General features: G+C 48.2%; 1 protein-coding gene across 2 annotated transcripts in view; it reads right to left on the reverse strand.

Moving 5' to 3' along the window:
• Nucleotides 1–809: 809 nt before the first annotated feature.
• The window catches only part of Runx1 (RUNX family transcription factor 1), a 232,489-nt gene continuing 207,000 nt past the window's right edge, over nucleotides 810–26,298 (reverse strand). The window contains exons 6-7 of one of the 2 annotated variants that reach the window (XM_042259562.2): nucleotides 12,305–12,466; nucleotides 810–5,182 (exon numbers count right to left, since the gene is read on the reverse strand). In XM_042259562.2, coding sequence (XP_042115496.2) covers nucleotides 4,713–5,182; nucleotides 12,305–12,466 — 632 coding nt within the window. In that variant the 3' untranslated portion in view covers nucleotides 810–4,712. The remainder of the gene's footprint in view (nucleotides 5,183–12,304; nucleotides 12,467–26,298) is intronic. The other variant, XM_006981378.4, reaches the window with a different exon arrangement.

The raw sequence follows: 26,298 nt of genomic DNA on the forward strand, positions 1-26,298 counted from the left end.
GCCCAGGGACCCGCCTGTTTCCACCCTCCAGCACCACACCCGGTTTTTTATGTGGGTTCTAGGAGTTGAAGTCAGGTGGTCCTCAGGCTTGTGTCACAAGTGCTTTCCCGACCGAGCCGTCTCTCTCTTCCCTAGCCCTTCTGGTGTGTTAAAGAGGAATTAGAACAGGCTTCTGACTCCCTCATACCTAAAGAACCCACCCTGGGTGCCTGGCTCCACTCCCCAGGCTGTGATGCCTTAGCAGTCAGGGCATGTTAGGAGCACTCAGGGAAGGGCCCAACCTTGAACTTGAAGTCGTTTGTGGAAAGTATTTCCATAGTGTGGTGTTGCCGGCTTCCCTCGGCCTTCATCTCAGAAACAGACGGAATCGATTTGCTAGGACCTGGGTGCTGGTCAGGTTGCTTATTTGCCATGCACAGAGGTTTCGGCACCCGAGTCACAGAAGAAACAGCAGTACAAAGTGAGAAGACCTCCATGGCTTTGGGCCACCCTACCCTGGCTGTGCACGGATCCCTCTGGAGAGGGGAGCTGGCTCACCCACTGAGTGCAGTGGGCAGTGGCAGTGGCCTGCCTGCTTGCCTGGGCTCCCGAGAAGGGTTCTGGAACATTCTGTCTTAGCAGGTGCTTTCAGACTTGGGCCTGACAGAGCCCCTAAGGAGGGGTTCTGTATGTTACCACCAGGGAGACAGGGGCTCAGGCCCTGGGTTCAGGAGGCCCTGTGACCACACCAAACAACCCGAGTGGGCAGTAGCTGGTGGCCGAAGAGCTGAGTTTCCCCGAGCTTTTCCCACACACGTGCTTTGCTGTCGTTTCAATTAGGAAGTTTATTTATTTATTTTTTCCCCATTGTTCTTTGTACATCCAGGGTAACAGAAACATCCAACAGTTCATTTGGAGATTTTTCTTTTTCTTTCTTTTTTTGCACATTCATTCCTCCTAGAACATAAAGTGAACTTAAAAAAAAAAAATTGGAACCATGCTGTTTATTAGCTGTTTATAAAAGTGAATAAGAAGTTGCTTGTTCTTTTAAGTCTAAAATAAACAAGTGGAGAGAAGCATTTTTCTTCTACAATATTTAGCGAACATAAGAAAAAGTCCTTAGAAACACACACAAAAAGTGAAAAAAGTTATTACAGGCATTAACAATATTTTATAATGAAGCTTGAAATCTATTTACATACATAAATACAATTGAGTTTATTGATACAATTTCTTCTGAAGGATTTTAAAAAAAAAGACAAATGATCAGCTTTGCCAATACTGACCTGGCAGAAAAAAAGAAGGCATCCCAACAAGGAACCAACCAACCAACCAGTAACCAACTAACCAACCAACAAGTAACCAACCAACAGACCGAAATCCCCCAATAAATGTATACCGTAAACAAAAGGCATCTTGTTCAGATGTGGAAAAAAATATATTCTGAAATTGTTGTCAAACCATTTATTTTCATGTATAAAAGACCCTAAACATCGCATGCCTCCCCCCACAAACAAAATTAAAAGAACCAAAAAAACCCTATCAAAACCAGAAAAACCCTAGGACTGAGTGTCCCAGGGAAAAAGGTATTTCAAGAAAGAAATCTGCAGTCATCGACTGCAGGCCGTTGAGGGAAACCGTTTATCCCTTGCCAATCTGAGCATCTGTCTGCTACACAGGGCGCCTGGGCCCCGGTATAGCTGCTCGGTGGCTTTCCGAGGATTCTGCTGCCGGATCTGAACAGCAAGCAGATCGGAAAAGTGCCTCTGTTCTGCTGGAAGAAACTCATGAGCAAGAGAATGGCTGACTCGCCAGCTTCTTTATGCAAACGGAGAACTGGAACTGGACCATCTGTGTTCTGGACACTTGGTATGGGGTAGGGTGTGTGTGTGTGTGTGTGTGTGTGTGTGTGTGTGTGTGTGTGTGAGAGAGAGAGAGAGAGAGAGAGAGAGAGAGAGAGAGAGACAGAGACAGAGAGAGACAGAGAGAGACAGAGAGACAGAGAGAGACAGAGACAGAGACAGAGAGATATGCCTCCTAGAAAGTATGCAGGAGGGAGAAGGTGGAGTTTGGAGGAGGGAGAAGAAAAGAGAGAAGAGAGATTGGAGGACACAGAGGGTGAGAAAAGCAGAAGGAACCAAAATGTGTGTTAAAATCATAAATAGGGGCTTGGATGAGCAGTAGAAACGGCTTATTCCAGTTTTCTTTCCCTGGGCCAGTATCCCCAAACAGCTCCACTTAGCTCAAGATTGGCTTATGGGTCTTACCTGAAGACAGTGAATGAAGTCACCTTGAGGCACCTGCAGTCAGTGAATATAATTTCTCAGGAGAAAAATATATCTCCAAGACAATGAGTGCCTGATTGATCTTTTTTTTTTTTTTTTTTTCTGAAATGAGTAAATACTGTGAATGCTGGTGAGCATTAGGAAGCACTGGACGGCTAACCAGGCCATCCACAACAAAAGTGACAAGTCGTGATGCATGGTCTCCAGGGCAAAGATTTGAAGTGTGGGATTATCTGGTTCTTCTCATAGGGCTAGAGTGCCTCCAGGTATCAGAATTAATATTAAAAAATATAAATCTCCTTCCTTTGTCTTTCTCTAGAATTTTCTTAGGCCAGATATGGCAACCTATGCTAAAAAGAACATCTACTTTTGGAAAAGTAAACTAATGGTCCTTTTCAGAAATTAAAACTTTATTTTTCTGACAATTGAGGAAGCCTAGCTGTACAATGTACTGTGGAATAACTAGTGAAACTGAGTGGTGGAGGAAGTTATGTCCGCTATGAAAATCTAGCCGGGTTTCTCCGAGATCCCCTGGAGCTCTTCTCCAGATAGGAACAGCCTGATAGCACAGGCTAACCTCTTACCAAAGTGCTGCTGCTCCGTGTAAAACAAAGAATCAATATATATAGATATAGATATAGATATAGATAACTCAAAAACATGTTGTATTTTTTTTAAATAAGTCCAGCTGTTTTTGCTGCCTGCAGCCAAAGATCTAATCTGAATGCTTAAATTTATAAAATAATAATAATAAAAAATCCAACACTGTTCTGAAGTCCTGCTTTCAAACTCTCTTCAGAATTGACCTGACATCATTTCAACTAATTTAAGAGGTACATTAAGAACAGCCAGATCATTTTGAGCACACACTCGTCAAAATCAGCAGTTAGGATTTCTAAGTTGCAGAACAACTGAATTTTGACCAAGCCCTCCACTATGACGACAGTGCCATTACAGTTACAGTGACTGTGATTTACGTGTGAACCGTAGCATGGACTGCAGAGACCTGACGCTCAGCATGCCGGCGCACTGATAAAGTGCACGCACCCCAAGGGCCTGGTGGAAGCAGCCCAGAGATGCGGCTGGTGAGCGAGCGGCTTCCGGTCAACGTCCTGCAAGGGTTGACAGGGTATCATCTCTCACAACCAATCCTACTAAGGTAGGCAGAGGGAAACTGGTTCCTTCAGGCTTTGGGGGTACACTCTCTCAGCCACCGGGCCTCAAAGGCACCTGGTGTTACCCCTTCTATTTGGATCTTTGGGGTATAGCCGCGAGTTTTGGTTTTCATCGATGAACAGAAACTATTAATGGGAGGAAATTAAAAGATCACATTCACTCATTTGGGGCCCAACAGCTTACCTCAGTGAGTCCTGTTATAAAGTTGCCTGAATCAGAAGGCCTGGGGGCAAGCATACCTCCGGGCGGAAATAAAATCTTCTTCAGAGCTATATTCATTGGCACCTCTCTGAACCCTTTGGAGGGCAGTTTTACCTTTCTTTTGGAAGGGAAGGAGCCAGGTATGAGGCCCTTTGTTGAGCCTGGCAGAAAATTTTGTACTTCTCATCCTTGGAGTGACCCTCAGTGTCTAAAATCCAATTGAAAACATGGCTGCATTAGCTACCGACTTGTTTGAATAACATAAAAGGGAGTTTAATGTAAACAATATCTCTAGGTAACTAAGCAATCACATAACCCATCCATTTTTTTTCCAGCCATCTTCAATGCAATAACATTTAACTTTGGCTATTATAAAGAAAAATGTAGTACTTGATATTTTTTTCTTAATATAAGTACATTTAAATAATTAAAAAAGTATCAACACATACGTAAATGTTCAAACATTGAGATACATAAATATCTAGGGATTTCTTTGTGGAAATACAGTAGTTAAAAAATGACCCAAAGCTGTAGCTGTCTCTTAAAAAAAAAACAAAAAAACAAAAACAAAACAAAAAAACAAACAAAAATCCCAGCTACAGGAAAAATTCAAAAGTTAAATAAAACGTACAGAGAAGGGAATCGTATTTCTTTCAGTTGGTCAAAGGCAGAAAGAAGCAAGCTCAAATCTATACACATTTAAAAATAACGACCACCCAGATGCAAACACACATTTTTTTTTTGTTGCAATTGATAAGGTGTGGAAGAGAAAAGTCCGACATAAGAAATAGATGCCAGACAGGATGAGCTACGTCTTCCTCGCCCCGAACCAAAAAATAAAAAATAAAAATAAAAATAAAAATAAAAATCCCACACTCTTTGGAATAAACAACGTGGTTAAAAAGTGAAGTCAAGGGTATAAAATCTTTCTTTTATTCACAGCATTGCTAAATCAGAAGCATTCACAGTTTCCCTCCGGGAATCTTCCTGTTGGCCTCCGAGGGCCCTCCTGGCGGGGGTCTGTGCATGGACGGCAGGTGCAGCCGGGCTCAGTCCCTCCTGGGCGGGCGCTCAGTAGGGCCGCCACACCGCCTCCTCCAGGCGCGCGGGCGGCATGTTGGTGGGCGAGTTGCTGTGGCTGCCCTCGGTCTCCACCACGTCGCTCTGGCTGGGGAGGCTGGGGTTGAGCAGCGCGGCGCCGGTGGATGCGTTGGTGCAGGGCGGCAGGATGCGCGGGGGCGATCGCTCGCCGCCCACCATGGAGAACTGGTAGGAGCCGGCCGAGGCGCCGTAGTACAGGTGGTAGGAGGGCGAGCTGGTCTGGAAGGGCCCGGCCTGTGCCTGCGAGGAGCCGGGGTAGGGCGGCGGCAGGTAGGTGTGGTAGCGAGAGGCCGAGCTCATGGCCGACATGCCGATGCCGATGCCCGACGTGACGGGCGGAGAGTAGGTGAAGGCGCCGGGGTAGTGCATGCGCGGGTCGGAGATGGACGGCAGCGTGGGGAACTGGCGCGGGTCGCCGAAGGCGGTCAGGTCCGGGGCCGCTGTGGGTGGGAGGAAGAGATGGTGTGAGTGTGTGGTCTGAGAGGCAAAGGCTTCCCTCTCTGCCAGAGTGCTACCGCCCAGGGCACACAGGACTGCCCAGAGTGCTCCTGCCCAGGAGGGGGGAAATCACAGAGAGTGCTCCTGCTCAGGACACACAGGACTGCACAGAGTGCTCCTCCCCACGCAGGGGGGGGGGAATCACAGAGAGTACTCCTGCCCAGGGCACACAGGACTGCCCAGAGTGCTACCGCCCAGGAGGGGGGAAATCACAGAGAGTGCTCCTGCCCATGACACACAGGACTGCACAGAGTGCTCCTGCCCATGGAGGAGGGGGGGGGAATCACAGAGAGTACTCCTGCTCAGGGCACACAGGACTGCCCAGAGTGCTCCTGCCCATGGAGGGGGATCACCAAGAGTGCTCCTGCCCAGGACACACAGGACTGCACAGAGTGCTCCTGCCCATGGAGGGGGGATCCTAAGAAACAGGGCTACTTGGCAAGAAGTGAGTTTCACCCAGCATGCTGTCATAAATAGTGTGAGGACACAGAGCGATGGCAGATATTTTGGAGGGAGTCGTACAATGGCCTGTGACATGTGTCATGGCATGGTGTAGCATATGTATTGTATAAGTACTAAATGTCACACACACAGACACACACACAGACACACACACACAGACACACACACAGACACACACACACACACACACACACACACACACACACACACACACACACGGTACTGCAATGTAATGTTTACAATATGCGTAAATGTTAAAGTCCCAGGTTGGCAAACAGTAGCCCATCAGTCAAAACTGGCTAGAGGGAATTTTGTGTGTCCCAGGAATTAAAAATGGGTTTTACATTTTTGAATAGTTGTGAAACGTAAAAACAAAACCACAAAATTTTTGATTCTATTTTGATTTTTGAGACACTGCCTCAGCCTGTAGCACAGGGGTGGGGTGGGGGGGCGGGGTGGGGTGGGGTGGAGGGTGGGGTGGGGTGGGAGTGGGGTGGGGGATGGGGTGTGTGGGGGTGGGGTGGGGGTGGGCTGTGAATCCTTCACCTGTGCCCCCACTCCTCTTAAGTGACCAGGACAACAGAGCTCTCAAAGTTAACCATTTCTCTTTGGCCCTTCACTGAAAAAAAAAAAAGCCTATCCTATACTTATATTAAAATATTAATACTGATTAATATAATGCTAATATAATCAGTACATTGGCATAACAACATTAATATAACAATATATAATGACATAACATTACAGCAATTGAGGTAATGGATGCACTTATATGTTACTAATAGACTATTAATACAACAACAGTGTTACGTTGCATACAGTATTCAGGTTGGACAATAGAAAACTGTCGTTTTTGTAGGCTCTGAACCCTTGAAGGCTGGCTAATTTCCTGTTACTTGACACAATGCATACTGTGGCAGTGACTGCGGATGTTGGTGATTGGCATACCCCTTGTCTCTGCATCTGCCTTCTGACTTGTTTCCACATCTGTGTGGCAATGGACACATGAGCTCATGTCTTCACCTAAGATGTGCTTCACTGTTTCCTATTTTATTTTTTGATTATGCTTATGTGTGTGAGGCTATGTGCATGTGTGCATGCAGTACCCGCAGAGGCCGGAAGAGGGTGCCAAGTTTGCTGGAGCTGGAGTGACCCATGGTTGTGAGGCAATGTGCGTGAGAGCTGGGAGTCGGACTCGGGTCCTCTGAAAGAGCAGTGTGTGCTCTTAACCATCCAGCCGTCTCTCCAGCTGCCGCTCTACCAGTTTTACAAATGGATGTAAGAACTCGGTGTACCAGCGTTTTGTACATGCTGGAATCTCCTTACAAGATTCGTTTTGTTGGGAATGAGTTTACATTCCTGCCATTGCCTGTCCTCCCAGGGTTCACCCGGTCCCCCTGCATTTCTCTCACGTGCATACAGCCTTTGACGCAGACCTTGAATGAGGCCAGCATGGTCCCCTTGCAGACCAATTTACCAAAAGTGGCCCAGCCGGCACCTTTGTCCATCCTATTTCTAGTGGGTGGTTGGGTGCTGACTTACTCCCTGAGACTTGTTTGGCAACATCTAGGTCCTTTACCCACTAGATGCCAGGAACGTCCCCACCCCAACTGTGACATCCGAAAATATCTCCAGACATTTCCAAACTCCCTAGGAATGGGTGGAGGGGGACGCACACCTGCCCCCTGCCGAGAGCCGCCACTGTGAATAGGAAGGTGTTGTGGGTAGCTTGAGTCCCTCAGAGTGAGAGGCGCCACGCCCACACCCCCACACCAGGGAAACAGCAGAGGCAAGAACTAGACGCTCAGAACGTTAAATCGTCAAATTAACGTACAGACTGACTTGAAGCTCTGGTGGCATGTGGTCTGGGCCCTTTTGAGTCCAGCCTGCTAGAGAGAAACTTAAGGTGGCCTAAAAGCTTCCTTTGAAAGGAAAACTCCCCGGGTGGATTAATCTGGTTTTGGAAGGCATGGGCTGTGATCCACTTCCTTCTATTCCGAGCCTATTATTCCAGCTCCAGAGCTGGTGTTTGTGTTCTCTGTGTTTCTCCCTCTCCCTCTCTCTCTCCCTCTCAATAATCTTTTATTGCTCTAACACAATTTTACAAAAGGAACTCTTGTGTACATTTGGGGTGAATGTGAGGGAAATAGACTCCTCATCAGAGAGGTAATTAGGGTTTATAGGAACAGCCGGAGTCTGCAGCAAATCCCCCTGCTAATGAGGAAACCAGGAGTCTGACTTGCAAACAAACACCCCTGTTAATGTTTTCAAAGCCAGTCAGACGTGTGGGCAGGGAGAAGGCTGTAAAGGGACAGCGGCTCTGGGGCTGGCCTGGCTCAGCCGCCCTCTAGCGCCTTCCACAGCCAGGCCACACCTCATTCCACAGGGCTCATCCCTGCCCCCTCGCTGGGGCCCTCGGTGAGCAAGCTCCATGTCACTTGTTTTGCTTACACGGAGAGCCGTGACATGTTTGAGTTAACAGGAAGTTTTACTCCATTCCCCCCCCTTCCCGGCCCCGTTAGATTTATACAGTCTAGGGAGAAGCCACCACGGCAGGAGGGAGGCAGGGAGGGAGGGAGGGAGGGAGGGAGGGAGGGAGGGAGGGAGGGAGGAGGGAGGGCATGAGGCAAACACAATCTGTTGGTTGTCATCTGATGCAAAGCTCTGGACACAAACAAATGACTCTGCCCACCATCCCCTCTTGCTTCATCTGCCCTGAGACAAAAAGGTGAATCCACTGGAAAGAATGAATGAAAGGTCACCCTGTTTCATGGCCATGCCCGAACATGCTCTGCCAGTCCGTTCCAATCACTACACGGTAATGTGGTGATGGTACCAAGTTACCGGAATCCTGAGTGAGTCTGTGATTTGTCATGGGCATAAGCACACGAGTGATGTTACAGTCTCAGCTGCGGGGGGCAGAGTCCACTGAAGATCTGAGAGAACGAGTGATGTCTTTGGACAGAAGGTCAAGTTCTCTCCCCTCCCTCTTTCTCCTCCCTTCCTCTTCCCTCCGTCCCTCCCTGCCTCATTTTTACAGTTTGTAATAAAAAAAAAAAAAAAGACTTAGGTCCTCTAGATATGTTCAAATTCAAGTGGTCTATTCAAATGCTTGATTTCTTTCACAAATACGGTGTTCAATTATGTGTTGGTGTGTGTGTGTGTGTGTGTGTGTGTGTGTGTGTGTGTGTGTAGTGCAGTGTGCATATGGACACTGGAGAAGAAGTCAGATGCCCCTGACGCTGGAATTATGGGCAGCTGAGGGCCAGCTAATGTGGGGCCTGGGAACTGAACCCAGGTCCCCTGGAAGAGAAGCAAAGGCTCTAACCACTGAGCCATCTCTTCAGCTCCACCTGTCCTCATTTTGAAATCTGGCCGATCCTCTCCTATTACAAGCCACAGTCACAGAATTTACCGATCATCACACCATGGCTCCTCTGTCCTCTTGGCTGGTCTACCCCCACTTCGGGAGCAAACGTGACCGCCCTGCCCCTCCCCCCATCCAGCTATTCATTGGGAAATTTAAAAAGTAGGAAGTCTGAGGATTAGAAGGTTCAGGTGTTTTCACTGGAAGTATTTCGACGGGTGCTAAATATCTGCCATGACAGAGCCAGTCTTGGCTCCACAGCCCGACATGATGAAAGCAGCCCCACGCCAGGCCCCTCCCACTGCCCCCAAAGGATTAAACAACCTGAGCAGATAATGGCTGCCTTAAAAGGATCTTCTGCATGACTCAGATGAATGCACACTGTCTGTCGCCCAGGTTGGCAGCTAAACATTAATTAACAAAAAGAAAAAGATGGGGGAAAAAGAAAAAAAAAGAAGAAAGGTAAACCTTCACATGACAGCTCCTTTCAGACAAGGGGTGGAGTCTGGTCTTCAAGGGACAGACAGACAGAGTCCAAGTGTGCAGGAGAGAAGGCTGGCTGGGGCTGAGGGTTGTTGATTGGTGCGATTAAAAGGTTCATCAGCCACAGAGAGGTCAAGTTGGAAAAGCCTTGGGCGGGGGTGGGGGATGGGGGGTGGGGGGTGGGGGGTAGGGGAGTGGGGGGGGGGCTGGGCTCTTCCTTTCAAGGATCCCGGCCTCCTGCCCCGGCTTATGACAACACTCTCTGGGCCAGCAAGGCCTGCACTCAGGGCTTGATTTCTAGAGGGAGCTCCTGCCAAGCTGAAGCTCACTCTCCCGGGCCTGTTCTCTGCCACCCATGAAAGCTTGCTTGTTATTCTCTGGTCTTCCCTACTGGACAGCAGAGGTCACTTTGGGTCCTGACATGGTTTTTCTCTTCCTCACATTCCTGTGCCATAAAGTACCCTTCTTTCTAGCTTGTGTTGTTGAAGTTCACATTATTAGGAACACAGCTGTGATTTGGATGTGTTACTTATTTTATTTGGGGTGATGGCAGCCCTGATAGATCGCCCACTCCATAGTGAATGGGGACCCTACACCCATGTGTGTGTATACGGGCAGGGCCGACTGGACGTAATTAATAAAAAACAAGTTAAAAATTTTCAAAGGACGTGAAGTTTTGAGGGAGATGCTGTGGGGGAATGGATGGGGAGGGATGGGGGAGTGGATATGATCAAATGTGTCACACTGACTGATGTATGTAATTCTCCAGGAGTAAATAAAAAGTACTGAAGACCACTCTTACGTGTGATCACTGGTCAGCTGGAGGAGCTGGCCCTAGGTGTCCATTCTGGGTGGTGACCAAGCTAAAAGACTCACGTAATAAATTTCCAGGGACAGACCCACACTGGGGATGTTTCTGAGGAAAACAGTAAGTGTTTGAGATATAGGCTGTAGCCGGTGGGCAGGGCAGCGCCACTGAGAGAGGAATCTGCGAAGGCTGACAGATGCTACTGGAATCAGACTGTCCCTCAGGGGACAGGCTTTCACACACAGCCAGCTGAGCAAATGCCATAATTCCTATGTTACCCTCTTAATTCCTTAGCCCATCGGCTCCCGTGGGAATGCTGGCACTGATGGCCTAAAGTCAGGTGAAAACCCAGTGAGTCAGCTGGCTTTTGTAGTTCATAAAGTGCCCAGGGCTGGTTGACGCTGAAGGTCCTCACTGCTCCCAGCAGACACAAGTGGCAGTGTCTGGTGACAGTTTGTGTGTGTGTGTGTGTGTGTGTGTGTGTGTGTGTGTGTGTGTGTGTATGTGTGTGTGTGTGTGTATTCATTTATGAGTACCCTGTGTACAGGCACTTGTGCATGTGTGTGCACATGTGTGTGTAGAGACCAGAGGCCAGCCTTGGGCTTTGTTTCTCAGCAGTGGTCCAACTTTGGTTTTTTTGAGGCAGGGCCTCTCCTTGGCCTGGAGCCCTCTGATTAAACTGTCCTGGATGCTCCCCTGTCTCTCTGTCCCTGGTGCTGGGATTAGAAGCCTGTGACACCATACTTTCCTTTTATACCTATGTTCTGGGGAGTCACACTTGGGCCTCATGTTTGAAAGGTAAGGAAGGGCCTTACCACAGAGCCTTGGAGACATTTCTGCAGGGCAGGCTGGGACATTTGCTACTGGCATCTAGAGGTCAAGGGCGCTTCTAACTAATGTCTGGTGCACAGGACAGCCCCCTCCCCCGCCCCCCAATAAAGCACGATGCAGCCCCAAGGTCAGTACCACTGCTGGGCGAAGAAGACAGGCTACACTAGCCGGGGGAGCCGCGATGGAGAAGCTGGCCCTCTGGTGGAATCTTAAGCAGCCCCTGTGGCTGTCTGGAAACAGTCTTTCACAACACTCAGGGCGGCAGTCCTGACCCCTCTGCCCTTCTGCCTGCCCCCCTCATCTGCTCTCATCTGCCTTCCAGAGCCCCAGAGCCCAAAGCAAAACCCGCCCCTCCCCCAGTACACACACACACAAGTGCATCGGTCCGTCCCAGGCTTCCTGAGGGTGAAGCTCTCTGAAGTATTTCACAGTTTGGTTCGGCTCCAGTTTCAAAGCCCCAAACAGTAAGTTTCTTCTATTGCCTTCAACAAAGGAATTTTTCCCTGTAACTCTGATTTCCCTGCCCAGGAGCGAAGGTGAATGCCAAGCCCCAAGGGCCCATAGGTTAAATGACTAATATTTAATGAGCTCGTATTAACAACAATTATGCTAACCATGACACCTGAGCCTTCTACCTTGTTCCTAAGCCTCAGTCTGAACAGCTCTTAGCTGGGAATGTTTATCTTGGGGCATATTTGTTTCCTATTCCAATATGTACCCCATTGTGCTGTGCGAAGGAACCTCTGAAAATTCACCACGACTGGGAAGAGCAGCCATGGTCTAGAATTCAGCTGGGATGTTTGCCACAGGTATAAAATCCTTTGGCCATTTTGACTCTTCAGAATAGTGGCCTTTGGCCGCCAACCTTCCCCAACAGACATGAGCAAACCCTAAATACTGAAGAGAACAGTTAAGACACTTCTGCCTCCTCGTCTGTCACCTCTTAGCAGGTGAAGAAAAATGAGTGCTCAGCACAGGATTCCTGCAGAGGCCAGGGACTTTGCCTTTGAACCCTGTTCTGGTCTGTATCCGGCCACCCCTTCCCTTCGTCTCTTCTGTTCTTCCAAACCTTCCCCTCCAGCCCCACTGCAGATACGTTCTCAGGTGGCTTACTTGAAAGTCGACTGGAAAGTTCTGCAGAGAGGCTCGTCATCCCGCTGGCGCGTCCAGGCGAAATGGGTGTCGCTGGGTGCACAGAAGAGGTGGTGATCGACCCCAGGTACTGGTAAGACTGATCATAGGACCATGGCGGGGACGGCTGGATCTGCCTCGCGTCTGCAGAGAGACAGGGATGTTGATAACAGACCGAGAGGGGTGGGGTTTTAAAATGAAAGCTCTTATAAGGATAGTTATTAATCATTACTTAAGTAAGAATACGTGAATGTACATGGCTTGTTCATTTGTGGAATCCAAGTATCTGATGCCTCTGTGGTATGATAACTCTCCTTAAAGAGGAGCAGTTTGTGTTGGATTTGGGGAGATTTTTAATTTGGTGACTCTTCCTTCTACACATTTTTTTTCACATTAATATTACAGGAAATTGTTTATACTGGACACTAGTAGTACCCAATGACTTTACATTCCAAACACAATACATTCAGCTTTGCCAATAATTATAATGATCGTCACCAGAAACACTGGATAAGCTTAGATGGTCACCTACATTCAGGAAACACGAAGGATGAGGAGGGGATTTGGGGTATGAGGGAACCTTGCAAAAATATCCATGGGCTTCTAAATGTTTTCTACTTATGCAAATACTATTCCCCTAAATGGTCACAGAAACAATAGCAGTGGTGATAATCACGTGATAAAAGAAAACACACCCACAGACACAAGAGCAGACAGCAAAGCACACTGGGAGTGAGCTGCTGTGGCCAGGCCACAGGCCCACCAGTGGTTGCTCAGTCAACCCAGGCAGCAGGGCGTCTTCAAGCTGGCAGGGCTTTTGCTAGTTTGTTCGTTTTGTTTTTGTTTAGTTTTTTCAAGACAGGGTCTCCCTGCTCCCTCCTTCCCTCCTGCTGGTCCATTTCTTTCTTTTCTTGAGAACCAAAGAAAAACCCTGAAGACGTAAGTGCCACAGACCTGGTCGTTCCGGAACAAACACTGTAACTTGGAGTCTTTGGGATCTACTGGTAAGAGATCTTGATTTCCTTCCACATGGTGGAGGATTGGAAGAGACGGCATGGAAAAGGAGCCGATGCCCATTAGACTTAGCAGACCGTGCGTGCTCCAGTGCAGGTGGAGCCTTGTCCAGTCTTACAGCTAACAGTGCAACAGGACTGGAGGGAGCGGAAACAACAGCTTGCCCTGCATCTCGAGTTACTTTTAAGTGTCTTGCTCCAGGTCCGTGTGTGGGACACCGGAAGCCCATGCACTCAAATATTTTCTACACGACATGCTTATATTCTCGCTACATACACTTACCAAATGAACATATACTAGTCAAACATTTTAATCACTTAAAAAGCAAACAAAGGCGGTTCTAGAACTGTCACGAAGGCCTCCGGGGTGTGAACTCGGGGGTAGTAATCCATGCCTTGTTGTGTAGATAGCCAAACTCCCCTAGCCCCACATCTAAAACCACACTAAGCATAAAGTGTTGTGCCATGATTCATGCTCTGTCATGTTTTACTGTAGTGAAAAAGTCATGCTAGGCCTTTCTAAACTCGTAATTAAGCCATGCAAACGTTGCGTAATATTTCACAGCCTTTTAAAAATATGCTTTGGTAAAATGACCTTTATGATTCCAGCCCAAGTTCTGTGCTTTTGCTTTTTCTTTCTTTCTTTTTTTTTTAAAACACGGGTTATAGATTTGGCGTCATCTTCATTTGCAGCGTTCAGTGGGGACAGCTTTACAAACCCTAAAGCCGCCCATCAGCCCATCAGCCCTCCTTTCTCCCATCACAAGGAACCTCCTGGGGTCCTTTCCCAATGGCGGGCCAGTAGGTGGCGGCGGTGAGCCTCCCCTTGCAATTCAGGTTGTTTTCAGTCTTTTGTATGAGCCAAAAACAAAACAAACAACACCAAAAACACACCACCACCACCAAAACAAACATAAAAGAGGCATGACAATACAATGCCATTCTGTGTTTTGTGTGAGAGCACTCTCTCTCTCTCTCTCTCTCTCTCTCTCTCTCTCTCTCTCTCTCTCCCTCTCCCTCTCTCCCCCCCCTTTTTTTGGCTCTGATGGGAGTAGAGGTAGGGCCAACATGAACACAAGAAAGCCAGAACTGAAATAATCTTGTTTTTAGTTACCTAGCAGAAAAAAAAAGTGAGCTCTAGGCCCATCTGTTTGGTGAGCGGTTCAGTAGGCCTGGATCAAACCTTCCTACTCCCCTCTGGAGTGAGATGGATGATCTCTAAAACCATCCAGGGTCCCCATTCAATACATCTAACTCAATATTGCGCTGTTTAACTTATCTGTTGCAAGGGCCAGGGAAGAATCAGGTAGGGTATGTGAGGTGAGGCGTGGTACTTATGTTCATAACGGTGTGGATTCTGGGAAGTGCTAGAAGGGATTAAATGGGAGTTATCCAGAAAAGGCCACGGGCTGAGAGAGTCACCGCCAGGCGTCTGCAAAGCCCAGGTGAAAACTTCATTCTTGAAGGAGTTGCCCCTGGTAAGTCAATCCATCAAAGTGAACAAAAGTTTACTAAGCACCTGCCCTGTGCCAGGCTTGTGACAATGTGGTCAGTGACAGTGATGAATAAGAGCAATACGGCCCCTGCCCTACTGGGACTTACCAGGGAAAAGCGTCCAACTTTGCCATGCTTCCTCCTGCACTTGTCCCCACACTGAGAGCAGCTTCATTCATGCATTCAGACGAACATTTGCATATTCATAGGCTGGTGAAATTATTCCCTGGCTCCTTCATTCATGTTTCCACAAACGGTTTTGCTGCACTAGGGCCCCTGTGTAGGGAATCACTAGGAAATGGTTTTATGGTCTCTACTTTCTAAGAGCTGCAGCCACTGGAGGATCTAAAGGTTGTATAGAGACGGACTGCTACATTACATGCCTATTTTGCAGTTGCAGGTGGCCATTTCCAAGGCAGAGGCAAGAACAGTAATGATGTTTGTGACGTGCCTGCATGTCACATGTATGTTCTGCACTGGAGAGGAGCAGAGTTGGAAGGCATCAGATAGCAGTTAAACAGATCTGGGCTTGAATTTTGCCTCTACCATGAACGAGCTTTAGCAAATCTCATGTTCTTCTGTCTACCAAGGGTAATATCAAGGAACGAGCAAGCCACGGAAAAGAAGACATGTCACAATGTGTGCCCATTGTAAATGCTCAACTAGTCTGAGTGATTTCCATGATTGTATTGCTGAAGGAAATGCAATCCCGCTAAGAGTCTTGGCTGATGCTCGGTGGTAAGGCAACGCACACTTGCACTGGGGTGGGGCCCAGGGGATCCTGCGAACCCCAGGGGATCTGCCTTGCTTGGGGTTGAGGGTTTTGAGAAGAGTCAGGCTCTGGATGGTAAATGGTGAATGAGTAAGGAAGCTGGAATTCTGTGATATAGAGAAAGCAGTAATTCAGTATTTCAATCAGTCCTTGCTTCTGTTTTTAAAAGTTTGAGATTAAAAAATTTAAACTTGAACCTTCAGTATGCTGGTTGTGTTTGTTTTGTTTTGTTTTGGTTTTTTTTTTTGGACAAATGGTTTTGATGAGATTACATGACCAAAGCCACTTCAAATAATGGATAAGAGGGGCTCCCTTTCATATTCCTGAACCCCACTCCCTTCCATTTGAAATGGAGGTCAAAGACAAGGGAGAAGGTGGGGAGACAGAACAAAGGTCCACGGCGTATTTCACTCAGAATGCTTTTAAGGCAACAACATCAAAACGTCTTTAGAGTCTATCATGACCCTATCAAATAATTCACATCAGCTTCTTCCACTTTCAGCACCAAAACTTGAAGAGCTGAAGAGTTACCATCCTTGTCCTTAGAACAAGGAAAAAGCCGAACAGAAAATCTATGACTTCCTGGATCTCCCAGGGAATTCTAGCAGTAAAGCAGGCCTCCACCCCCAAGTCCTGGGAGGCAGACAAGCATAGCAGACCACACCGAGGAAAGAGAAGCTGATGGGAGCACACCATGGGGACGTCCCATGTTGCTGAAAGCTGAATACAGGCCGATAGGAGAATATAAGTCTGGAGAGCTACAGTCCTGCCCAGAAGGGACATGTTTGTGGTTCAGGAACTCCACTGGGTTCTCAGAGAATCCCATCTCACTGCAGACTATTGGTCGGAGAGCTGTAGGGAGCAGAATGAGGCAGAGATCATGGGAAGCTCAAAGACACAGGGGGACAATAGCAAGGACACTAGAGGAGCTGGAGTCCTTTGTCAACCACAGCTCTGCGGCCACTAAACCAAACCAGCTCCTGCCTGCACGAGCACAGGGAACAGGAACACAGCTCTGTCTGTGCTGGTTCATGTTCTGGGTGCACACGCTCAGCTGTGAACAAATTACAAGACAGGGAAGAAATGGGCGGCCTAAAAAGACAAAGCAAGCCTTGCAAACAGACTCAGATATGATACAAATTCTAGAATTACCAGAGAGGGAATTTAAAATGGAAACTGTTAAAAAAAAAAAAAGCCTCAAAAGAAATTCTGGAAATGAAAAACACTGTAAGAGAAACAGGAAATATCTTATACTCTCTTTTGTTGACAAGCCATGGCTGAGGGAAGCCAGTGAACTTGAAGATGTGTCAATACCAACTTGTCAAACTAAAAGGTAAGGAGAAAAAAAAAGAAAATAAAGAAAGAAAACATCAGAAAACTGTGGGATTGTTTCAAAAGGCATAACACACATGTAATTGGAATACATGGAGAGCACACATCTGATGTGAAGGACTGAGACATTTTAACAAACTACAGAGCTGTGGAGCTGGAGCAGAGGAAAATCCAAGTGAAGGAAAAACTCTTTAAAGTAGGGTGATGGAGGGAACGTCTGTATAGAGGGAAAGAGGGATGAAAATGATGTCAGATTCCCTCCATAAACCATGCAAACACAAAGGGACCGAAGTGAAATCAAACGCTGAGATAAAATTCACCAACCTCGACTTTTATACACAGCAAAATTAGTCCTCAAATGTGAGGGGAAAATCATTACCTTAGTTGATGAAACTGGAATTGAAGCCAATCATCACTCACAGACATGTTGACAGAAAGAAAATGACACAGACCAGCAACTTAGATCTACAGAGCAAAGGAGATCATCTTAGAAGGAAAAAATTAAAGCGAAATCAATACTTTCTTTATTCATAATGGGTCTGAAAGATAACTGTTAAAGATGGCAATAGCCACAGTTTATTGGACCGTGACAATGTGGAGATCAGGGAAATGAACGCGAGTAATGACAGGAAAGAAGTGATATATAGGGTCAGAGAGGTGGCGTAGGCCACCAAGCCCAACAGTGTGATCCTCAAGGTCCACATGGTGGAAGGAGAGAACCACTAACTCCTGCAAATTGTCCTCAGACCTCCATACATACACTATAGCATGTACGTAGACACACACACACACACACACACACACACACACACACACACACACACACACACACACAGAGTAAGAGAGAAGCTAAATAAATAAATAAAAACTTAAAAAGTAACATATAACAATTAACAAACAACATTATTTGATTGTGAACCTAGTTTTTAAACTCTAGAACAATTACTAAAGAATTTTTAAAAGATTGTATTCACTTATTTATTTAATGTGTAGAAGAGGGTATCAGATTCTCCTGGGACTGGAGTTAGCTGAGGGCCCTGAGCCCCCTGGGTGCTAGGAATCAAGCCCAGGCCCACTGGAAGAGCAGACAGTGCTTGCAGCCTCTGCCATAGCCCTCTAGCCTCCCTAGAACAATTTTTAAAAGCATGCTTGATATGCAAATAGATGAGCTAAAACAAAATCATATAAAATGTTCAGTTACAGGGAGAGGAGACAGAAAAGCAGGGGGCTGGGCGAAGGACCATGTGCAACTGACATAAAAGTCAAACCATGGCAGATAATAATCCAGCTCTATCTATAAACAGTTTAGATGGGAATTGTCTAAATCTACCACAGAAGTTGTTGGAACAAGCTACAAATAAAACTTAACTACCTGACGCATACAAATGGCTCATTTAAATACAGACTCAGGTTAAGCGTGAAGGGGCGGAGAGAAATTACGCTAACATCGGTTCAGAGGAAGCCCAACTTGCTGTATTCGTTTTATACAAAGCTAATTGAAGATGGAGATTTCCAAGGATAAGAGATGAGTTACACGATGATAATATGGCAAACTAATAATACGTATTCCTTAACAGGTGCCCAGTGAACAAAGGGTGTCTAGACACCTGAGGCAAAAACTAAATGAAACATGAGGAAAAGCAGGCAAATCCATCATACGCTGGAAACCTGAGCATCCCTCTGCCAGTCACTGATACATCATGCAAGCAGAAATCCAGACCCCGCGGGTGGCCTGACAGTACCAGCTTGATCTGAGTAGCACCTATAGACGAATCCACTCTTCGGAAGCCCACACAGAGCACTCACTAAGACAGGATACATTCGGGGCCGTGAAATACTACTCGATCTTAAAGGCATCATCATGCAAAGTGTTTTCTTAGGCCACAGGACTTGAACTAAAATCCAACAATCCCTTCCGGGCAAACAAAACAAATCAAAAACCAGTAACAGAAAGATTGTTGGGAAATCTTCAAAAACTTGGAGATCACTTGTAAATGCCATAAAGGACCAAATCAGATATCTCAAAAGATTTATAATACTTGTCTCTTAATGAAAATGAAAACAAGCAACATTTAGGGAACAGAGTGAAAGCAGCATTGAAGGAGACATTTCTAGTGCTGGAAACGTATTTGAAAGGAAAGATCCAAAATCAATAACTAAAGCTTATGAAATGAGACAGGGAAAGAACACACTCCATACCCAAGGCAAAGCGAAGTGACGATTTCTAAAGCAGAGTTCAGTGAAACTGACTACAGACGTCAGAAGAAGGAACGCTACTGCTTTGACAATCCAAAGCCCATCAGTTCATCCTTCTGCCCTCTCCGGCCAAGGGAAGGACAGGCAGGGACATCCTGGAGACTTATTCAGATGAACCTTTGGTGGCCTGGCACCTGACCTCACAGCCTGGGTTTCCCGTGACACTCAAGGAGCTGGGGTCACTTCCCAGTACCCGGGTCAGGTTGACAGAGCTCCATGACTCTGCTGTCGTCAACACCCCTTCCCTTGACTGCTTGGCGGGCATGGCTCAAACAACAGATCTTTTGGCCACCTTTGATCACTACAAATAAACAGTGGGCCATCCCCTCGGGGACTACCTACTTTTTAAAGAGCAAAAACTGTCCTGTGAACATACAGACTCAAGGGGCCCGTTCTGGACTTTTCCTCAGAAGACTTCTCCCTCTTTCTGCAAGGACGAAGGCAGAGTCATTCATCTGCAGGGTGCCCTCCCAATGCACCTCGGTCATGGGTAGCTGGTGTAATGCCCCCGTGGATGCCTGAGAGCACACAACAGGATGTGAGTCAGGACTCAGGGATGTGAGTCAGTTTCCAGGGTGATGTGTCAGGGCGAGCCCCAGGGGAGGCTTGCATCTTCTCATCTGGGACCCTTGTGAAGACAGACCAAGGCTACCTTGTTGTATATGGAAGAGGTGGTGCCCCCAGATGCTTGGAAACTACCCCCCCCCATTGTGCAATGCCAGCTTTTACAGCCCTGGCACTGAGCAGGTGACTCTCTCTGGAAGGCCATTTCCCTGAAGTGTTCTGGTGTTTTTGAGAAGCAGTGTTTCTTCTGGCTTCTGTGGTGGACTTTAAATCCCGGCAGCACCAGATGTCAGAACAGCAGTCGCCCCAGAACTGCCAGCCCCAACCCCCCAGGTAGCCAGCATTGGATTTAGCAGCGCCTCAGCATTATCAGTGAAACCCCATGATAACATGACTCAGTTCCCACCAGCTCTGGATTCTGGAAGAAAAGGGGGGTTGTGAAAGAGCCCTGGGACTTGCCAAGCATTTGTCTCCCACTGGCTGCAGACGCTTTGGTTAGTCATGTGCGGCTCGGCTGCAGTCACTGTTCCAGCTTTGAAGGGAAGCTTCCACAGAGCCAGGACAGAGACCTGCCTGGGTCTGCTGTTCCAAAGGCCTTCAGGGTCTGGAGGGACCCGCTCTCCCTGACATCCACGGCCCGGGAGGTGACAGGCTGTCTGGGAAAGGGGAAGGCACTGCATGGCTTCATCTCTACCACTCCTGCTTCCCGTACCCGAATTCCTCACTCCACCCAGAAAGACTCTGTGACTTTGAGGTCAGGATGCTACTCCTAACCCTGGTGGCTCACCCCAGAATCCTTTTCCTCTCAAACCCCTGTTTCCTCATCTTTTAAAATGGGGTGAGGGGGGGTAACCAGACTCACCTGCCTCACAGGTGTGAGAGTTAATTAATGTTTGTGGTACAGCTTTGAGATCCACAGATGAAAGGTTCTCTATAAATGCAAAGTGCTATTCCTCATTAGAGCTGCCAGACGGTTCCCAGGGGAAATAGTTCAGCCCGCACCACGAGGCCGCTCCCCTCAGCCAGATCAGTCTGAGACACGTCTGGAAAGGGCTCTGTATTTAGGCAGAGTCGTCCCTGCGCAAGGGTTCAGGGATAAGTCACCAGCTTCTAGAAAAGACAGTGTTTTCATAACACGTCTCAGTCTCCTTTGGCACCATCTCTGTGGACCGAGAGTGGCCTTTGGTGTCCAGAGGATAGACGGACTGTGGTTCTGAGGACACCAGAGGCCCTGTCTGGTTTCTGAGGCATCCTTTCCTACAGATAACTAATTTCAGTGAATGTTGTTGAAGAAGCACCCCCCCCCATAAATGCCTCACCTGAAAGGACTGTCCACACCCCTGCTTCCTACACCTCTGGCCTCTCATGTTCCCTTGGCCTGGAGGAGCCTATAGTCAAGACTGCATAAAGTCCCATCGTGTACCAATCCTTCTGTGAGCACCCTGCTGAATGCTCTTTCCTTCCCTTCCTCCTCCTCCAATGCAGTCTGGAAAAGCTGAGGTGAAGATGTCTTTCGGCCTCGCCCCCCCCCCCACCGGGCCCCCAGTGGCCCTTCTCTAGGGTCTTAATCCTATTTACTCCTTCCTCGAGTGGGGTGAGGGAGAACTTCTATGTCAGGGGTCAGAGGTCCCTTTGCAACTTGGGGCTCAGCCGCAGTTATGGAGTGAGAAGACTCTCACTCAGAACGGAAGTTGTTGACGCCTCGTGTGGGAAGCTGTAAACAAGAGAACATGGTACTTCCCGGGGCTGCTCACAGAGTAGAATGTTCTGGGCAATGTCCCCAGTAGCACACGCTGCACATTTCACTCCTGTGGCTCTGATGAGATGTTAGAGGCGGCTTCCGGCTGGCTGTGGAAGACTGCTTGTTCTGTCCAGTGTCTGCTCTCTGCTCCTGGTAGGTCTCCAAGCCATTCCCAGAGAAGTACCCACTGTGTCTTCTACTGAAAACTAGATGTGGTCAGAGCTGTCCCTTGGGCAGATCACATCAAGAAACAAGACTGAGAGTTTATGAGGTCCTCACAATGCCTTAGGGCAGCAGTTCTCAACCTTCCGGTCACAGCCCCCATAGGGGTCACACAGCAGACGTCCTGCACACCAGATATTTACACCAGCATTCGTAACAGTAGGAAAATCTCAGTTATGAAGTAGCAATGAAATAATTTTTTGGTTGGGGGTCCCCACAGCACGAGGAACTGTGTTAAAGGGTCACAGCATCAGGAAAAGGCCTTAGAATGATTGCAGGCCTCAAGAAAGGAGCAGCCATTTTCTCTGGAACTGCTTGCAGAGGGGGTGGATGAGGGACCCGCTACACACATGTCGTCTGTAATTCCAGAGTGTAGCCTAGAATGAAGCCCGACCCACTCCAACTCTGGCATGCCATTGGCAGCCTTGTTTCCTCTGGGGATCACTGTTCCCTCTGTTGTCCCATGACCAAGGTCCTGATACATTCTCATCGAATCTTAAGTAGAGATGACACTTTACATAGCAGAATCTCAGGAGAAATCCATACTCCTGGGGACAGAAGAGTCAAGACCATATCCTCTAGAATGCTCTCACAAACAAAACAGAAGGTGCTCAGCTGTGTGACGGTCTGTGTGGGGCCCCAAGCCTCTCTAGGATTTGGGTGCCTCACCTCTGTGCTGTCCCCCTACCCCCAACCAAGAGTGCCTGGGCAACCGCAGAGCAAAGGCATGACTTTTAGGTCTTAGCGATTGGGATGGAGACCCTCGTTGGCCAGTTTCTCACTGTGTTGAGGCACTGCGTTACTCCCTGGGGACATTTCCCCCACCCGTGAAGAAGGCTGATTGCCACAGCCTGTGAGGTCACTGGAAGGGTGAAATGGGACCTTGGCCTGTTATTGTCAATTCAGTTACTTGTACCAAGAGACAAGGTAATGGTGTCCAGAGTGAGGACTGCTTGGCCGGTGCCCAGTAGAGATTCAGCCACACTGCGGGTGCTCACACACACAGCAGAGGGTGGCCAGGCCCCACAGGGCTACCAGGAACGAGACTTGCCTCAGCCAGCCATAGTTCCAGGGTGCAGACTGTGGTTGCCACAATGATGTGTGTGTGGTTCCGGTGGCTTTAGTGCCAGCACCGAAAGACAGTGCAAGCCCCTCCTCATGGGCCTCTGCTCCAGAGGGAGTCTGTAAGCACTCGGCAGCGCAGCAGAGGCTCATGGCAGGGTGGCATGGGCCCTGCCAGGACACAGGATCTGAAAGCTGCATTGCAAGTCAAAGATGCATTGTTCTTTGTCTTCTGAGGTGTGAGTCATGTCAAAGGGTTGTTCTTTAAGGGCTTTCATTCCACACTCCCAACTCACAGAAGAACATTCCGACACAGGGAAACAGAAAAAATTCCCAAAGACCAAGTACCTAGCCCCCTTTGAGAAACGCTTGCAAGAGAAATCCAGTCAGTGCCTGCCCCCATGTTTTCCTCATGCTTTGTGTGTGTGGGTGGGTGGGGGGGGACGTAGGGTGGCAGTTCAGGTCTGGTCTTACGAGACTGTTCTCTTCCTGTCTTAACCCTGGCTACTGTCAGTTTTCCCTTTTCTACACACCAGACGCGGGCTCTTAGAACTAATTCCCTGACGCGAAGCCGGGAGACCAGAACTATCAAGAGGTGTGGATTGGGGGTGGGACCGGTGTTCTCTCTCTTTTGTCCATCTTCTAGCCTGGCTATGCGCAGGTCTCTCTCCCTGTAGAGTGGAATCTGCTAAGTCTAGGATCCGTCTGATGAGAAAGATGAACCCTGCATGACTCCTGGCTATTCTTGTCTAAATTGCTCCAATACATCCATCCTTTCACAAGAACTGTCCTGTCAGACTGTGCAGTCTAACGGGCATCGAACACTAACTTCCATTTGGTCTTCCGTGGCCTCTCCACTGTGCTAGAAATAGTGGTAGATCTGAGAAACACATTCACATTACGTAAAGGAGGGTCTTGTCCTCCAACTGGAGACATGTAACCCTCACATCCCTTACCATCCCTCCTGCTGGTGGCCTCAGACAGACTGGGGATGTGTGGCTAGGATCCCAGAGCTGACCTTCATTCTTGAACCATGATGACCCATCCTATGGATCCACCAACTCCAGCCCATTTTCCACAGACGGGTCTTTTGGGGGAGTGGTGCTTATCGCTTACCATAAACACAAGGCTCCTCCTCCACACCCAGCGAATGTTCTCAGAAAAAAGCTGTGTCTCAGAGACTGTTAAATTACTCAGATACTCACCATCAAGAATAGGGTTGGGAAGAGGAGGCTGAGCCCCGCCCCCTGCCCCCGCCCCCATCGCACATTTCTGTTCCAGCTTTGGGTTGTTTAGGGTTATTGAATGTCGTCCCTTCACTATCCACGCCCAGGCACCGGCCAATTCTTGCTTCTCAGTTGCCCGGCTGTAATCCCTCTCTCCTTCGCATGGGAGAACTACATGAGGGGGTCTTGCTCACTTATGTTCGCGGGCCCTTTTGCACATCCCAAGTAATTGACCTTGATGTGAACTAATTGGGATTGCAATAGATTAATAAGGCGGGCTGGTGAGGTGGAGTCTACCAGGCAGAGGATACCTTTGAAGATAAGAGCCATGCATGCTTTCATAAACTAATCCCTGGTGCTCTGAACAAAGGACATAAACTAATAAAAGCAGACTCATCTGGGGGCAATCTCCACTCGCAGAGGAATTCCACCCTGTGCTCTGATTCAGAAAGGCAAACGGAAATCTGCCAGAATTCTTTTAAACTCTAACACAGATCTCAATAAAGGAAAAAAAAAAAAAGACACATACCATACAGAGGAAAACTCTTGGTAATAAGCAGAACTCTGATGATCTAAAGATTCACAGCCTCATTTATTGACTTAGGGAGGGTAAATGGCATTTCAAATACAACCTTCATACTTGAATAGCTGAGGTCACCCTGAGAAAGATGATGCCAGGCTGAGCCCAGCAGTGGGAAACCTCCCTCCAGAGAGCGCCTTTGATTTACAAGGTCAAGGCAGCATTTCACACAGAAGCGATAGGTTTTTTAGTGACTTGGACGCAGATGGAAGAAAGGAGATGTACAGGTTGAGATAGCGGGCGGTCCCCAAACAGTTGCTCGCGCAAAGGGAATGGCCAGTGGAGGACGGGGGAGCCAGAGCTCACTTTCGTTACACACATTGACATCTTGGATGTATGGACTAAATACTTAGGATGTTCCCAGGCTGGTGTAAACCAGCAGCGAACCCTCCTCTGGAGAATTTTTAGCCATGTCGGGAAACAGGCTTGATTAGAGTCAGGAGAGGGAGAGGTGTTTAGTGGATGGAGACCGGGGGTGCTGCTTGGTATTTGAGAGTGCCCGAGAGGGTCCCAGAACAGGAACGGTTCAGCTCCCAAAGTCAAGGGTAACTAAGATATCAAGGGAAACCTGACCCGGAGAAGGCCAGATTGATACGGCAGTTTGGCCAACTTCAAGGACAAGGCAGAAAATGTAGAGGCTGTTCTGACTGGGGGGATGTGAGTTAGCACTGTGGCCTGGGTGGAATACGCATGAACTGAGGGGTATGAGGTGGAGGCAGCTGTGGTTGGTTAGGCTGCACTCACACTGGAGTTTGGGGGTAACTATTTTTCTCAGTCTCAGGGCTGTTACCCAGACTTGGCTCTGGCCGACTCCAGCCCTGGGGGGAGCCACAGGTGTAAATGACGGACAAGACTGCTTCTGAGTCGACCACTGGCTTTGCCACCTTGGAAGGGACAGGCCAGCACTTGCCTCTTCCCGGCTTCCTGGGCATGAGTCAAAGGATGCAGATTACTGTCAACAGTTCTGAGGTCTCATTCCAAAGTCTCATGGGATGATGGGGCAGAAAGCAGCCCCAGAGATTCCCTGTGCCAGCTCCACCTCAGAGAACGCTCAAGTTCAAGATGAAGGGACTCTCTGTTCCCCACAGAAGGTTGGTGGTAGGGCCAAGGCAGATCTCCCGCTTAGCTGTGGACTGTCACTTCCACAAGACTGCTTTCTCACAGGAAACCAGCCCCCCTCCGATCTCGGCCCCGTATACTGGCAAAATGGAAAGGCTCAAACTTCAAAAGCTACACCAGTAACTGTCACGTATGTTGGCGGGCCGGGCACTGAGGAGGGGTCGCTCTTCTTGGAAACAGACCTGGGGCTACTCAAAGCTTTTGAGTTCCCTCAGAATTCTCTCTTACATTTGCATTTCCTTTTGTACCCTGGAAGCAAACCCAGATCGAAAACAGAAGTTGGTATCTGTTGCTATCATAATTCACAAACCATCTAGAATCAAGGGCAGGACAGGAAGAGACCACTCTAGGGTAGTCACAGGGAGGGGCCAGGCTTCCTAACACAGGGGACAGCAACTCGGGGAGTCACACTGTCACCCTCTGCCTTGTCCTCTAATGGCTTTAAGCTGCCCAGCACGGCCCTGCGCTGACTTGAAACCCTTTTATGGAAAGCGCCATATTCTTTCTGTTCACCTCACTTAAAATAATGAGTTAGCCGTACTTGTATTAGTCTGCCTTTCAAGTGGATTAGATCCACAGGCTCGTTCCCCTCGTC

The sequence above is a fragment of the Peromyscus maniculatus genome, chromosome 12 (assembly GCF_049852395.1).
Source record: "Peromyscus maniculatus bairdii isolate BWxNUB_F1_BW_parent chromosome 12, HU_Pman_BW_mat_3.1, whole genome shotgun sequence".
Taxonomy (NCBI): domain Eukaryota; kingdom Metazoa; phylum Chordata; class Mammalia; order Rodentia; family Cricetidae; genus Peromyscus; species Peromyscus maniculatus.